Source organism: Talpa europaea, assembly GCF_964194135.1.
Source record: "Talpa europaea genome assembly, chromosome: 11".
Classification (NCBI taxonomy): domain Eukaryota; kingdom Metazoa; phylum Chordata; class Mammalia; order Eulipotyphla; family Talpidae; genus Talpa; species Talpa europaea.
The window spans coordinates 50,236,214-50,252,807 of NC_140078.1; the positions used below are offsets into that span (position 1 = coordinate 50,236,214).

General features: G+C 42.8%; 1 protein-coding gene across 3 annotated transcripts in view; it reads right to left on the reverse strand.

Moving 5' to 3' along the window:
- CCM2 (CCM2 scaffold protein) overlaps nucleotides 1-16,338 on the reverse strand; it is a gene marked incomplete at its 5' end in the record, with an annotated part of 58,446 nt that extends 42,108 nt beyond the window's left edge. For all 3 annotated transcript variants that reach the window (XM_084246712.1, XM_084246713.1, XM_084246711.1), the window contains one exon: nucleotides 16,309-16,338. In XM_084246712.1, the coding sequence (XP_084102838.1) occupies nucleotides 16,309-16,338 (30 nt within the window). The remainder of the gene's footprint in view (nucleotides 1-16,308) is intronic.
- Between the last annotated feature and the right edge of the window lie 256 nt (nucleotides 16,339-16,594).

The following is a 16,594-nucleotide window of genomic DNA, read 5'->3' on the forward strand; positions in this document are numbered from 1 at the left end:
TAGATTAAAAAGACATCCCATTAGGGCCTCCCCGGTGGCGCAGCAGTTGAGCGCTGGGTTGCAAAGCTGCCCGCAGCCTCTGCAGAGCCACCGGAGGAGGGTCCCACATAGCGCGCAGACCTCTCCTGCTGCCCGCTGCTTCCCTCAGCAGTGTACTTCGGCCCTTCTGCCTGCTCTGCTCCCCGCTCTGGCTCTGGTGAATTCTCTCACCCTCCCGCGCTTCTGACTGTACCCAGTGCTTATATAAATAAATAAATATTTTTAATATAAATAAATAAATAAATAAAGACATCCCATTAAATGGGAGAAAGTATTCACACGTTATACAACCAACAATCTACATAAAAAACTTACTCAATTTAACAATTAAAAAAAGTACAACCTGGGCCTCCCCTGGTGGCACAGAGGTTGAGCGCTGGGCTGCGAGGCTGCCCGCAGCCTCTGCAGCGCTGGTTCGTTCCCCGGCCACCAGCCAGGGTCCCACAAAAAAAAAAAAAATACAACCTGATATAAATGGGCAGATCTGAGAAGACAATTCACCAAAAAGGATATCCAGAAGGCCAACAGACACATGGGAAAACGTTCATTAGCACTTTTCATAAGGTAGATGCAAGTCAAAACCACAATGAGATATCATCTCACATTCATGGCAATGGCATGTACTAAAAAAACCTCCAACAGCAAATTCTGGAGAGGATGGAGATAAAGAGGAACCCAATTACATTGTAAGTGGGAATGTAAACTGGTTCAGTCATTTTGGAAAGAAATCTGATGTATCTTAAAAAATTAAAAATGGGGGCCTCCCTGGTGGCGCAAGGGGTTAAGATGCAACCTATGAAGCAATCCGCAGCCACTGCAGCACCAGTTCGATCCCTGGCCAGGAAGCAACCCATATGGCACAGCAGACCTCTCCTGACTTGCCCCGTGTTCCCCTCAGCAGTGTATTTCAGTCAATCTGCCTGTTCTGTTCCCCACTCTGTCTCCGGTGAATCCTCTCACCCCCCCACACCTCTGTCCTGTACCCCAGTTCTTGTATGCATAAATAAATAAATCTTTAAAAAAAATTAAAAATGGAAATACTATATGACCCAGTAATCCCACCCTTGGGCATATATCCAAAGAACATAAAATCACCAACTCAAAGCATTATATGATCTATGTTTATTGCAGGATTATTTATAATAACTAGGACATGGAAACAACCTAAATGCCAAACGGTAAAGCACTGGAACAAGAATATGTGGCATAGCCAAACACCGGATTACTATTCAACTTAAGGTTTCATTTATAGCAAAATGGAAGTAGTTTAAGGGAATTATTGTAGTAAAGCAAATCAGAATGATAAAGACAAATATTAGATGTTTACAAAGTAGACCGTTTAACAAAGGAAAGTATCATTAGTTATAGAAACCAGCAGACTAATAATCAAACAGATTTCCAAGGTTAAGTGGTGGGAGGAGAAGAAAGGGTCAAAGAGTATAAGGAATGGGGGGAAGAAAAACTGCCTTTTCAGGGGCCTCCCTGGTGGTGTAAGGGGTTAAGACGCAGCATGATGAAGCCATCCGTAGCCACTGCAGCATGAGTTCGATTTCCAGCCAGGGAGATGACCCACATGGCTCAGCACACTTCTCCTGTCTCACCCGCTGCTCCCCTCAGCAGTGTATTTCAGTCAATCTGCCTGTTCTGTTCTCCACTATGTCTCTGGTGAATCTTCTCACCCCCCACACCTCTGACCTGTACCCCAGTTCTTGTATGCCTAAATAAATCTTCCGAAAATAAAAGAAAAAAATGGCTCTTCAGAGAAGAGGAAAAGCCAGGGGAGATAAAGGCAAAAACCTCAGATTTTTACGACCTCAGCTGAAAATCTCCAAACTGCAGATGACCAACAAAGTAGGGGCAGAGACTGCATGTCAAGATCCTATTAAGACCCTGTTGGGGGCCTCCCCGGTGGCGCAGCGGTTGAGCGCTGGGTTGCGAAACTGCGCGCGGCCTCTGCGGCGCCGGTTCAATCCCCGGCTGCTCCCCGGCCACCAGAGGAGGGTCCCACATGGCGTGCAGACCTCTCCTGCCGCCCGCTGCTCCCCTCAGCAGTGTACTTCAGTCCTTCTGCCTGCTCTGCTCCCCGCTCTGGCTCTGGTGAATTCTCTCACCCTCCCGCGCTTCTGACTGTACCCAGTGCATGTATAAACAAAAAAACAAACAAACAAACCAGCAAAACAAATAAATAAAAGCATGCCTCTATAAAAAAAAAAAAAAAAAAAAAGACCCTGTTGGGCTCAGTTCCCCCTGGGAGAAGTTGTGCTAAGAGCAGATAAGACTTCACTCAGGGGTCTCCAGACAAGATATATCATGATTACAAGAGCACAAATTGTGTATTAAAGACTCTTGAAGCTAACAAAGGACCATTTTTTAAGCTCAACTCACTGTTAAGATGTGTCCTTCAGGAACCATGGCCAAAGGAGGCAACCTGCCCAGTTTGTCTGGAAATTTTCTCCAACCCAATTTCACCCCACTGTGCACACTTTCTGCTTTGATTACTTATTATATTGGATGACAAGAAGGAAGGCTCTGAAATTGACCTGTCCCATCTGTCAAAGTGTAAACAAGAATCCCGCTCTGGAGAAATGGCAAATTAGAATGCTGACAACTTTTGCCCAATAGCATGATGCCTTTCTGGAGCAAAGTATGTACTTGAGAACAAAGGAGCTCCTGAGGTTCCTGGAAAACGAGATCCTGAATGCAGCCTCCCGCCAACTCCCTGACGACCTAAGAAGCATACAGTGTAAGGATGGCCACAACCAGATGGAAGACCCCCAGAGGTTCACCTACCTGGCTATGTCATGGACACCCTGCTTCTCTGCAGGCCATCATTACTAGGAGGTAGGAATGGGTGTCTGCAAGGGGTGTGTGCAAGGACTCAGCAGAAAGAGGTTTCTCCTTTCAGCATAGCTTCGTGATCATGCGCATGAAGGCATAAGCTATCAACACCAACTCCACCCCCCAAACTAGAACTGCTGCAAGGCCCAGCCTTAGTCACAAATTCTTTTGAGATGTTGAGATGAGAGAAAGAAAGTTTTTTGACGTTAGAAATGCTACCCTTATCTATAAAAACTGTTTCCTGTTTGTAGAACTTTGGCTCCATTCTTCTGCCCTAAGTTGCCTGGAGAAGGGGGCCCCAATAATTCCCTGAGCACCTGCCTGGGAAGCTTAGCCTGCCCTTGAAGCTTTCAAAGAGATGAATGAACCTTTGAGTAGGTTTCTCACTTATATTTTCTCCCAAACACAGCTGCCTCAGGTTTTTTGATAAAGAACTTTGAGAAGATACATATTTAATGGTGATTCAAATGTATTCAAACAGGAACTGTCCTTTGTTTAATTTCAAAAATTAGCCTATGGTATGTTATAAAGTGGTATGTTATATATGACAGGAAAAAAGGTATTAATAAGCTTAATCAGAGAAAGGCAAGTTTCTAAGATTCTGAACATTCTGGAATTAGATTACAGAAGGTTGGAAATGACTGGGGGGTGGGTGTTGTGTGCACGCACAGGTATGGCCAAGATTAAGGCCCAGGACCTTTGCAGCAAGGAGGAGGAGCTGCTGAAACAGCTGGTCTACCTGAAGGTGAAGCTTTCCCAGCTGCATATTGTCAAGGGAACAGGCAGGACGGCATCCAAACTTTCACAGATCTAAGTTGTTGGCATATCCATCACCCTATTCTCACCTTCATTAACCAAACTCAGAAAGAGAACCTCAGAAAATTCTACACAGGCAAGAAGTACAAATCCCTGGATCTGCGGTCCAAGAAAATGTGGCACTGTGCACCACCAGCTCACCAAGCACAAGCAGAACCTGAAGACCAAGAAGCAGCAGCAGAAGGAATGACTGTATCCACTGCAGAAATACACCTGAGCGTTGCTGCGTCAATAAACCAAACAGACTGACATTAAAAAAAATTTTTTCAAACGTTTGCTTTTGATTTTCTTTTTAATAGTAGGATTTTACATTTTCTTGAAATAAATCTATAAAACATTTTTTTAAATGGGAAAATATTCTGAGTAACAAAGACTTATTAAAACTCAACCAATTTAATTTAAGGTGTGTTCTTTATAATTTAATTTAAGGTACATTCAAAAAGGCCCTTGTAGCAAAAGAAAAAGTGGAAAGGGGGTGGGAGAGAAAAAAACAGAATGGGAAAAAAATAGCAAAATGTTACACAAACATAACCATATCACAGAGTATATTAAATGTAAAGTGCAAAATAGGCAAAGACAAACTAGATAAAAAAGCAAGATTTAACAATATGCTGTTTATAAAAGACAGAGTTTACAAAGCTACAGACATCTTGAAAGACAAACCATGCAAATATATAGCATAAGAAAGTTGGTGCAGTTGTATTAACATTAGACAAAGTAGATTTCAAAATAAGGAATATTACCAGAAATAAACAGAGTCCCTTCATGAAAGTCATTTCAACAGTAATGATCCTTAAGAACAGTTTCAAAACTACATAAAGACAAATATTAACAGAACTACAGTGAGAAACAAACAAATATGAAACAGTAACTGGGGGTTTTAAAACCTCATCTCCCAGTAATTGGTAGAATTAGTAGACAAAAATCCATTAACATTCTGAGGGTGCTTTATAAAGTTAGCTATGTATTACCATATAACTTGGCAATTCTAATACAACTACAGGAAGTTCTTTTTACAAACAAATACCAATCATTAGGTATTCTATCCAAGAGAAAGGACAACATATGTCCACACAATGACTTGTTCACAGATGTTCATAACAGCTTTTCTTAATACAAAAATGGAAAGAACTCAAATGTCAAACAACAGGTGAATGGATAAATTGAGCTGTGTATATTCAACAGGATTCTTCTTAGCAATAACTGATAAACACAGCATTATGGATGAGTATGAAAAACAATAAGCTAACTAAAGGGATACTTGCACAAAAGAATATATGCTGTATGACTCCATTTGTAGAAGTTCTAGAACAGATACAGCTAACCCAGATTGAACTCACTCACAGTGGTGAAAAAGCAGAACAAATGGTTGCCTCGGAATTCCTAAGTTATTAAGGGAACTTTCCAAGTGTTAGTAATGTTCTACTGCTTCACAGGAGTTAGGGTTACACAAGTATATACATTTGTCAAAATTTAGCTAATATACATTTAAGATGCATATATTTCATTGTATACAAATTTCATAACACATGAAAACGGTAAACAAATATTGAGCCCTAGTTAAGAATATGCATGCTAAATTATTTAGATTAAAGTGAACTAAGTGTATCAGAAAAATAGGATGGGTTTGATGGATGGGTAAAGGGGTGACTCTAAATACAGAATAAAACAAGTACCACAATCATTACTGGTAGAATCTAGGTGGTGGGTATACAAGTATCTACTGTAAAATTCTTTCAACTTTAGTGTTATTTGAAATTTTACATAATCAAAATGCTGAGCCTGGGCTAGAAAACACTGACAGTGGCTATATACTCCTCTTCCTAGGAAACAGATTGAAGACTCACAGTTTTAGCAGAAATGAGCCTTAAAACAAAGCTCTTTTGCTTTTGAGATGGGTCTGATTATCAGATGTAAGCATGTCCACTTTAGCTACCATGTGTATCTAAAAACATAAAATACAAGAGTTATTCAGGGTGACAAGTCTACTGGCAGTAATAAACACAGACTGGCAACATTATCTGACACATGACATGCAAGTACACATACCTGATATGTACATCTGCTCAAGGCATTTAATTGGCAAACTATATGCCCACTGTGTAAATAGCAATTGAAATACAAAAATACAAGTAGGAATTACTTTGGCTTCTGTTTGAGAACACAGAAATAAAGCTACTACCACATAAAGAGAGTCACATGAAAATTCTGGTTTCCTTGTGTATATAAAAGTTATGTCAACATTATACTGCAGTCAAGTATGCAATGGCATTGTGTAAAAAAACAACGTATGTACCTTAAACATGACACAGAGACAAAAGTGAGAGCAGGCTGTTGGAAATATGGCACCAATACACCTGGCTGGACACAGGGTTACCACAAATCTTCAATTTGCAAAAAAATGCAGTATCTGCAAAGCTTAATAAAGTGAAGTACAATAACACAAGGTATACCTGTATTCTCAACCACTTCTGACTGCAGTCAATGGTATTGACACACATAAAGCAAAATTAGATATCTGGGGAGAAAATAGTTTTAAACTATAGAAAAAACAGTATAAAGATTTAAATAAATAAAGGTTCTCTCTTTTTCTTCTCAGAGTCACGGTAACAACATAGGTAAAAGAGTGTCTCCCATTCTTTTTTTTTTTTAAAGGATTTATTTATTTAGTGCCTCCCTGGTGGCGCAAGGGGTTAAGCACTGCACTATGAAGCAATCTGCAGCCTCTGCAGCACGAGTTTGATCCCCGGATGGCCAGCCAGAGAGAAACCCACATGGTGCAGCAGACCTCTCCTGTCTCGCCCGCTGCTCCCCTCAGCAGTGTACTTCGGTCAGTCTGCCTGTTCTGTTCCCAGGAACAGAAGTACAGTATACTGGGCCTCCCTGGTGGCACAGCGGTTGAGAGCTGGGTTGCGAAGCTGCCCACAGCCTCTGCAGCGCCGGTTCGATCCCCGGCTGCTCCCCGGCCACCGGAGGAGGGTCCCACATGGCGCACAGACCTCTTCTGCCTCCCACTGCTCCCCTCAGCAGTGTACTTCAGTCCTTCTGCCTGCTCTGCTCCCTGCTCTGGCTCTGGTGAATTCTCTCACCCTCCCGCGCTTCTGACTATACCCAGTGCATGTATAAACAAACAAACAAACAAACAAACAAACAAATAAATAAAACATGCCTCTATTTAAAAAAAAAAAAAAAAAGAAATACAGTATACTGACCGAAGTACACTGCTGAGGGGAGCAGCGGACAAGACAGGAGAGGTCTGCTGCACCATGTGGGTAGCTCCCTGGCTGGCCAGGGATCAAACTCGTGCTGCAGAGGCTGCAGACAGCTTAGGCCACCAGGGAGGCCCTCATCCTCTATTTCCCCACCACCACCACTACCCTTTAATTCCATTCTTCCTTTCCCTCTTCCTCCTTCTTAACCTAACACACTTAGGAAGTTTACTGATATCTACTAGTTTTTGAAAGTGTTTTACTTTGTCAATTTGCTCTATGTAAATGTCCAATATTTGTTTTTATCCTTCCGACTTTGCTGCTCATAATTCTCTCAAATTCCCTCTATTTTGCTGAAAATGGCTGCATTTTACCCTTCTTATGGCAATACTCCAAGATGTACATGTGGTACATCTTATTGACCCATTTGTCCATTAAAGGACATTTAGGCTGCTTCCATATCCAAGGTACTGTAAATAATACTGCTCTGAATATTGTGGAACATATGGAGGGTCTGTGGATTGTGTCATATTCTTGGATATATTCCCAAGGTGGAATTGTTGGGTCATACAGTATTTTTAATTTTTAAAGACATAACCAGATTGCTTTTCCATGATGGTTTCACCAGTTCAAATTCCCACCAACAGTGTACTAGGGTAAGGTTCCTTTTCCCCCTTGCATCCTCTCCAGCCCTTGCTGGTGGAAGTCTTTTGGATATGTGCCATCCTCACAGGTGTGAGGTGGTATCTCACTGCAGTCTCACTATAGCCTTGACATCATTCCTATTAGAAGTGACAATAAACATTTTTTCATGTCTTTGGCCTTCCGGATAGCCTCTCCGGTAGACTATCTGTTCATATCTGCTGTTCATTTGTTAACTGGGTTGTTTTTAATGGTTGAGTTGCACACATTTTCTATATATCTTGGATATTAATCCCTTATCAGTTATATATTGTGTATTCTATTCAATAGGATAGCTATTTAATCATCTTATATTTTTGTTCACTGTATAGAAACTTAATTTGAGGTAATCCCAATTGTTTGTTTTTGTGTTTAATTCCTTTGCCATAGGGGTTGAGTCATCAAAAAATATCTATCGTTGATATCATGGAACATTTCACCAATGTCTTCCTCTGTGTATCTTACTGTTATACGTATTATAAGCAAATCTTTAATAAATGGTGCTGGAGAAACTGAAAAACCACACATAATATAATGAAGTTGGATTACTTTCTAATACCACACACAAAAATAAATTCCAAATGCATTAAAGTGACTGTTTTCCAACTTTGTAGTCATAGATGTTTTATCATAGATTAGGTGCTGCTATACATGTGGATTTATTTCTGGATTTCTATTCTGTTCCATTTGTGCCATTACCATAGTGCTTGCAATACTGATGCTTTATAGTTAAGTCTGAAGTCTGGTAATGGGATACATCCATTTCTTTCCTTTTGTCTAAGGCTTGCTTTTGAATTTGAGGTCCTTTGTGGTTCCATATAAATTTTAGTATTTTTTTCAGTTGATTTAGAAAATATTCTTAGGATTTTGATGGGGAATTCATTAAATCTTTCCACCACTCTAGGCAAGATAGTTATTTTAATTATATCTCCCCATTCAGGAGCATGGTATAGCCTTCCATCTCTATATCACTAAGTCCTTTAATAACATCTTGTAGCTCTCATTGTATAGGTCTTTCACCTCCTTTGTTCAGATTGAATCCAAGGTATTTAATTCTTTTTGAAGCAATTACAGATGAAGTTATTTTCTTAATTTCTTTTGCTTCTTGTTTGTTGTTCATATATTAAAAAGCTATGGATTTCTGTATGTTGATTTTGTACAGGCTGACAGTTTTTCTAACACTTTCAGAATTCAGCTATTCTTTTCACCTCCTAGATTACAAGATACACACTGCAATTCACACTCTTAAGTCGCAAACAAAAGCCCAAATTCCAACTTCCTACTGCTCTTATTAACATGGATTATTTTCACAGCACACATCTAATACCTGTGATCAAATGCTGTAATTCTTAACAAAATGCAGCAAAAAAAAGCAAAAAAAAAAAAAAACTGTTTCAACATGTTCAAGCACACTTGGGAGGAAAAAACATTTTTGGCAGTGATACAGAGCTAAGAGAGAAAAAAAAAAAAACTCCTTTAATTTCTAACTTGACAAATCCAAATCTAAACTCCCTTGCAACTGTGTAACTAAAACTGACAGAAGCATCTGAAGCACAAATGCTGTTCTTGGATGAGGGATAAGAGTGGAGCAGTGGAAGTACTGATACAGAATTGTCAATACAATGACTAAGAATCCATGCAAAGGCAATACATAGCTCTGCCCACACCCCAGAGGCAAACCCCAGAGGCACAAAGCCTATCACAGACTATATGACCACAATGATTGTGTCATTTACAACCCACCTAGAGCACAGCATGGATCACCCCATTACTTTGAGTAGTTCTCCATGTCTGCAGCAACAGAGGCAACCAGGTAACCAGGTTCGCAGTCTCTGCAGGCTAAATTGAGACCAATTCCCACCAACATGGGCATAGCATAGGACTTCTATACTAGTCTCTTGTCACATCACTCTGACATCTAGGATGGCTTCAAAATAGCCTGTCCTTGTCATTTCAAAGCATAGACAGATGGCTTAACAGACATTGATTCTCAGTGTTGGAGTTTGGAAATTCAAGATCAAGGTGTTAGCAGGGATGGTTCTTTCAAAGGCCTCTCACCTTGGTTTTGTTTTGTTTTTTTAAAGATTTATTTATTCATGCACAGAAGAACTGGGGTACAGGCCAGAGGTGCAGGGGGTAAAAGGATTCACCAGAGACAAAGTAGGGAACAGAACAGTCAGGCAGACTGAAATACACTGCTGAGGGGAGCACCGGGTAAGACAGGAGAGGTCTGCTGTGCCATATGGGTAGCTCCCTGGCTGGCCGGGAATCAAATTTGTGATGCAGAGGCTGCGGCTAGCTTCACAGTATTGTGCTTAGCCCCTTGCGCCACCAGGAAGGCACCTCACCTTGTTTTGGTTGTTTTTTTGTTTTTTTAAAGATTTATTTATTTATTTATACAAGCACTGGGTACAGTCAGAAGCGCGGGAGGGTGAGAGAATTCACCAGAGCCAGAGCAGGGAACAGAACAGGCAGAAGGACCAAAGTACACTGCTGAGGGGAGCAGCGGGCGGCAGGAGAGGTCTGCGCGCCATGTGGGACCCTCCTCTGGTGGCCGGGGAGCAGCTGGGGATCGAACTGGCGCCGCAGAGGCTGCGGGCAGCTTTGCAACCCAGCGCTCAACCGCTGCGCCACTGGGGAGGCCTTTTTTTTTTTTTTTTTAAATAATGGTGGTACCGATATGTTATTTACTAGGGTTTGTTTTTTTTTTAAGATTTATTTATTCATGCATTCAAGAACTGGGGTACAGGCCAGATGCATGGGAGAGTGAGAGGATTCACCAGAGACAGAGCAGGAAACAGAACAGGCAGATTGACTGAAATACACTGCTGAGGGGAGGAGTGGCCAAGTCAGGAGAGGTCTGCCGCACCATGTGGGATTCTCGCCAGCCAGCGGGGATAGAACCCCAGCTTCACAGCGCTGTGCTCAACCGCCTGTGCCACCAGGGAAGGCCCTATTACTAGTTTATTTTTTTATTTTTATTTTTTAAAGATTTATTTATTCATGCATACAAGAACAGGGGTACAGGCCAGAGGTGTGGGGGGTGAGAGGATTCACCAGAGACAGAGTGGGGAACAGAACAGGCAGACTGAGTGAAATACATTGCTGAGGGGAGCAGCAGACAAGTCGGGAGAGGTCTGCGGCACCATGTGAGCTGCTCCCTGGTTGGGGATCAAACTCGTGCTGAGGTGGCTGCAGATAGCTCCATAGGTTGCGTCTTAACCCCTTGCGCCACCAGGGAGGCCCCTCTTCTGCTACTGAACATCACATGCAGGGTCCCCCATGTGGAACAAGCTGATGCTTCCCTGTGTCTCTTCTGACATGTTAGCACTAGTTGCTTCTCACTCTCTAACACTGTGTGAGCAGCTTACTTTCCAATCAAAATGCAAAATCTTTAGCCCTTCTTCTCACTGTATTCTCTTCTCACTGTATTCGCTCTTCCTCTCAAATATTCCTAGTACTAACCAAAGAGCTCTGTAAGATTCTCATGTGCTTTCTGAATCTAAATTATTATGGTCAGTGGATAACCGACTTACTGAATGAGACCAAGGGCTCTCTGGTTCCTTATAAGATATAAATATATCACACCATGTAAATGTTACTTCTCCCAACCAGAGAACAAATTGTGCTTGCCAGTCATTCTGGACTCATCTATTGACTGCCTGACCTACAGTCCTGCCACCCAAGAACCACTGTGACAAATATCTGAGAAGAAATAATAGGTGTAGATCCCAAATTCACTTTGTTAATTCATGTTACAGCTATGACAGTTACAGTTAATTTAATTATAAAATCAATTTAGTAGGTCATGTCCAGCAGTTCTTTTAATAGGAAAAAAGAATAGATTAAGAAATTCAGAGGGCAGGGCCTCCCCGGTGGCACAGCGGTTGAGCGCTGGGTTGCAAAGCTGCCAGCGGCCTCTGCGGTGCCAGTTCGATCCCCGGCTGCTCCCCGGCCACCGGAGGAGGGTCCCACATGGCGCGCAGACCTCTCCTGCTGCCCGCTGCTCCCCTCAGCAGTGTACTTCGGTCCTTCTGCCTGCTCTGCTCCCCGCTCTGGCTCTGGTGAATTCTCTCACCCTCCCGCGCTTCTGACTGTACCCAGTGCATGTATAAACAAAACAAACAAAACAAACAAACAAATAAATATATATGCCTCTATTAAAAAAAAATTTAAAAAAAAGAAATTCAGAGGGCATTGCTTGCAGTAAGAACCATTTCTTTAACCCTTTGTTTATAAGTATTTACTTACACAAAGAGAGAAAATGAGAGAGAGAGGGTCAGGCAAGGCATAGCTGCCTGATGACCAATTAGGAAAATATAACATGTGCTGTCTACACTACCTCTCACCATGCACAAAAATCAACTCAAAATGTATAAAAGACCTGAACATAAGACTTGAAACCATAAAATATATAGAAGAAAATATAGGTAAAATGCTACAAAGCGTACATCTCAGTAACATCTTTAAAGACTCATCACCCAAAGCAAAGAAAGTCAAGGAAAAGATAAACACCTGGGATTACATCAAACTGAAAAGCTTCTGCACAGCAAAAGAGAGTTTAACCAAAACAGAGAGACACCCCACTGATTGGGAAAAAATTTTTGCATTCCATATAACTGATAAGTGACTGATCACAAAGATATACAAAGAACTCACATGATTCAACAAAAACAAAGTAAACAATCCAGTCAAGAAAAGGGCAGAAGAACTTAAAAGACATTTCTCCAAAGAGAAAATGCAAATGGCCAACAGGCATATGAAAAAATGTTCAACATCCCTTATAATCAGGGAAATGCAAATCAAAACCACACTGAGATACCACCTTACACCAGTGAGAATGGCACATATTAAAAAAACTAGCAATAACAAATGTTGGTGAGGATGTGGTGAGAAAGGAACTCTCCTACATCACTGGTGGGAGTGCAAACTGGTCCAACCACTATGGAAAGCTGTCTGGAGGTTCCTCAGTCTACTAAAAATGGAGCAACCATATAACCCAGCAATTCCACTCCTAGGGTCTACCCAAAGGACACAAAAAACAATGATTCAAAAGAACACCTGTACCCCTATGTTTACTGCAGCACTATTTAATATAAGTAAAACCCGGAAACAACCCAAATGCCCAAAAATAGATGATTGGATCAAGAAGATGTGGTATACATACACAATGGAATATTATTCAGCAATCAAAAAAAGATAAACTCATGCCATTTGCAGCAATGTGGATGGAGCTAGAAGGAATTATGCTCAGTGAAATAAGCCAGAAGAAAAGGGAAAAATATCGGATGGTTTCACTTATAGCAGGAATATAGGGGAACCAAATAAGACATCAGTGTAAAAAAATAATAACAGTACAAAACACAACAAAGCAAAAACAGACAATTATAAATCAGAGACATACTGCAGGGGAGGAGGAGGGAGAGGGATCAGAGGGAGGAAGGAACGAGCACTGGGGACTGAGGTGATGGTGCATTGGTGAAGGAAACTCTATGGGGACTACACCTGAGGGGGTGGGGGGAAACAAATATTGTTTAAAAATGAACAACAATGTAAAAAAATTTTAAAATTAATTTTTAAAATTTGAGAAAAAAAAAAAATAAAATGTGCTGTCTAGTCCAAGATCACAGTTCCCCACCAGAGAGTGGCTAAGGGAAGATTCAGTGAGTATATGAGCTGATAACCCATGATCCCTAACCTAGGGGATCTTTTCCTCCCCACTTTTTAAATGGAAACATATTCACAAAAGTAAACAAAATATGAATGAATAACCACTGGTGAAGCATTCAGTTATTTCCCTCTTTTTCCTCATCTGAGAAAAGCAAATCTCAGAAATCATTTTATTTCACCTAGAAAATCATAGTACACGACTATCAGATCTTGACAAAACAACACAAATATCATAACCCACAAAATTAGCAATTCCGCATTATCACTTAATATCCAGTCCTGCACTCTAGGGTACCTTATGGTGACCCTAGGATTATAGGATAGGTTATGATTCTTGTCTGAGTCAACTGTTTTTATAAAAATGCAAAGAATCCACTCAAGTATACATTTAAGTATCTTACAAAAAGGATTTACATCCTGATAGAACAGCGTCAACATGTGAGTAAGCTGGGTCCATTTAGTAAAGAGGCAGCCTTATCCGCAATGTATAGGGACAGTGGAGCAGGAGGGTAAGCCCTAGTGACCATCGTACCCCCAGGCCTCAAATCTCTAGCAGCCAGTGAATGTCTCTGCACTCATCCTCCAGGCATACCAGGACCTACCCATCTCCCCATCTGATCCTCTCACCTCTCCACCACCTTCAGTGCGACATTACAGGAACTCAAGTCACCCTCATCATCTATGCCAAGAAAGAACAGGGTTATACCTGGGGCCACTTTATATGAAACTCACTCTGATCTGCTGGTTCTCTGGCAGCTCACTGATTCCTGTCCTAAAGAAATAGGCCACATAGAGCAGCCTGAATAACTGCTTGACAAAAGACAAACAGAAGCAACTAAAGATCTAAAAAAGCCTTACCAACCCACATTTTTAATGGTCTAAATCTGCATTTTCGGGAGGAGCTAACTTAGAGAATTTAAATGTCCAAATGATTTTCATAATGAGTAAGTCATCACTTCTAGTGTTTAAGCCTAATCTGTGTCTAACTATTAAAATAGGTACTCCTAGTCAACTGACCATAATAAGGCCAACTTAAGCACCAAATTTCAGGAGTTGAAGGTGACTTACATAGAATGGGAAATGGGGGTAAATGTGTTCACGGTCATGGCCTGGTTAGGAACCCTGCCCCACTGCCCTCTGTGGCCAGGCACAGGAAAATGGGCTAGTGCAGTAACAGGATACAGAGAAAACTCCTGGCTTAGATGACTAAGTAATTGTTACCTCTTCTAATAAACAGTGAAATTAACCTTAACCTTGTCTATGCATAAATCTTTCCACATACTAACTAAAATTCTTGAATTTTACTGGTTTAACGCCTATTCTAAAATCTCAGGAAGCTCTTACTGCTTTACTCTCTCCATACTGCTGAATGTTTTAATGTTTCTGTCCAAGTTGATAGAAGGCTCCAGAAAAAACTTAGTTCCATCCTTCTCTGTCACAGGCAGGTGAGCCATTGCACATAGGGACATGGCCTGTCCGAATGTCCTGGCTCCCAGCATTCTATAGAACAGTTAGCTCAATAGCAGCAAAGCACCAGACCTAGCAACAGAGCATCTTCTACAATCAGATCAAATGTGTCTGCTAAGGATGGTCACTTAGCACCCACTCCTCTTCTACCAGCCTTAGCAGAAACAAATTCAGCTTCATTCCTTTTCAGTGGGCAGCATCCCTCTGCAGTATAACGCTTGCACACGGAATCACCTTCTTGGGCTATTTTTCAGACTTAAACCGCCATTACAGGTAACTTCAAATAATACTGTACTTAATACATGTGTGTTGGCAACATAACAAGACAATGAGTAAAGAAAGTGAGATCTCCCGAAGAACACTGGCTACAATCATTCTCAAATACGACCTTTTAAAAATAGGGCACCTTGTAAAACAAGGTGATGCGTAATCCTCAATTGAAGGACACTGCTGGCTCTGAAGAGTAAAGAGTGGTAAAGTCATAGGATTTATCAAGGTGTGCTTTCAACTTATGCAGAAAAGTACACAGTCACACAGTTATTTAAAAGGACAGTGACAGGTAAGACACTTAAGCATATCATAAAGCCTGTATTTGAAAAGATACATTTTGCTAAAATCGACTTTGCATTTTAATGGTAATTTATCCTACATTGTTATTTCAGTCTCAAAATGTTGCATTTATTAACTACCGCAGCTAAAGTCACATTTTTAAAACTATACAAACTAAGCAGCCTCTTGAACTGTGGCCTAGATCAAATTGCCAAATGTAACGTCACTGAAATCACACAGCTGATAGCAGGTAGAGCCACACTTCTCAACCAAGGAATGGTGAAGCAGAGCTTTTGCTTTTACTTGCTATGAAAAAACTGAAGCCAAGTAAGCAGTGAATGTTTCTACAATAAGCTTACACCCCAAGGTCTCTAAGATACCAATCCTGAAAACTTTCTTACCCCTAACTGGGTTCCTCCTTAGATCCTAGTCACAGACCCTCGGGGAAGGACAAGTGGACAGCCTGGGTTTTGGGGAGAGTCACTGACCTGAAGGGGCGGAAAGGCGTGGCTCCTTCCTCCCCCGTCGCGTCGGCCCGGCTGAGGACCACCTAACCCCATTGTCCAGGGGGTTGCCTCCTACCCGGTCCACGGAGACCAACTCCTCTGGCCCTGTGCAGGGCCTGAGAGTTTGCCGTCCACCGGTGGGTCCAGCCTGCCCCCCCATCTCCACTCGAAGTTGTGTGCGGCCGCACTTTCCCCACGCCGGACCTTCAGCCCCATACGTCCCCAAGTTGGGCCTCCCCACGCCTGGCCTCCCGAAGCCGGACCTCCCCCACGCCGGGCCTCCCCAAGTTGGGCCTCCCCACGCGGGGCTTCCAGACCCGGGCTTCCCCACGCCGGACCTCCCCACGCCGAACTTCCCGTCCAGCACCTCCGGTCTCGATCTCCCAGCGCCCGGCAGCGGCAGACCTCGGGGCCGCCCCAAGGGACCATCTCAGTCTCTCCCCAGCCCCAGGCTTCCGCCCTCCGCCCACCTCGCTCCGGCTCTAGCCCGTTCCCCGCCCGGGCGCTGGGAAGACGCGCCCGCGCACGCTCACCTTCTTGCCCTTCTTGCCCTCCTCTTCCATGTCGCCGCGAGCGGCCCGGCCCCGCCCGCCCCGGGAGCCTCGTGCCTCCTGCGGCCGCTACATGCTCCCTCACGCCCCGCGGCCGCCGCCGCCGCTGCCGCCGCCGCGCACCAGCGCCGCCCGCCCGGCCGCAGTCTCCGCCCCAGGCCGCCAGGGGCCGTCAGAGCTCCGCACCCCGCACCGCGCACTTCCGGGCCCGAGGGCGCGGCCACGCTCCGTGCACGCCCACACCTCGCCCCCGCCCCAACCCCGTAAC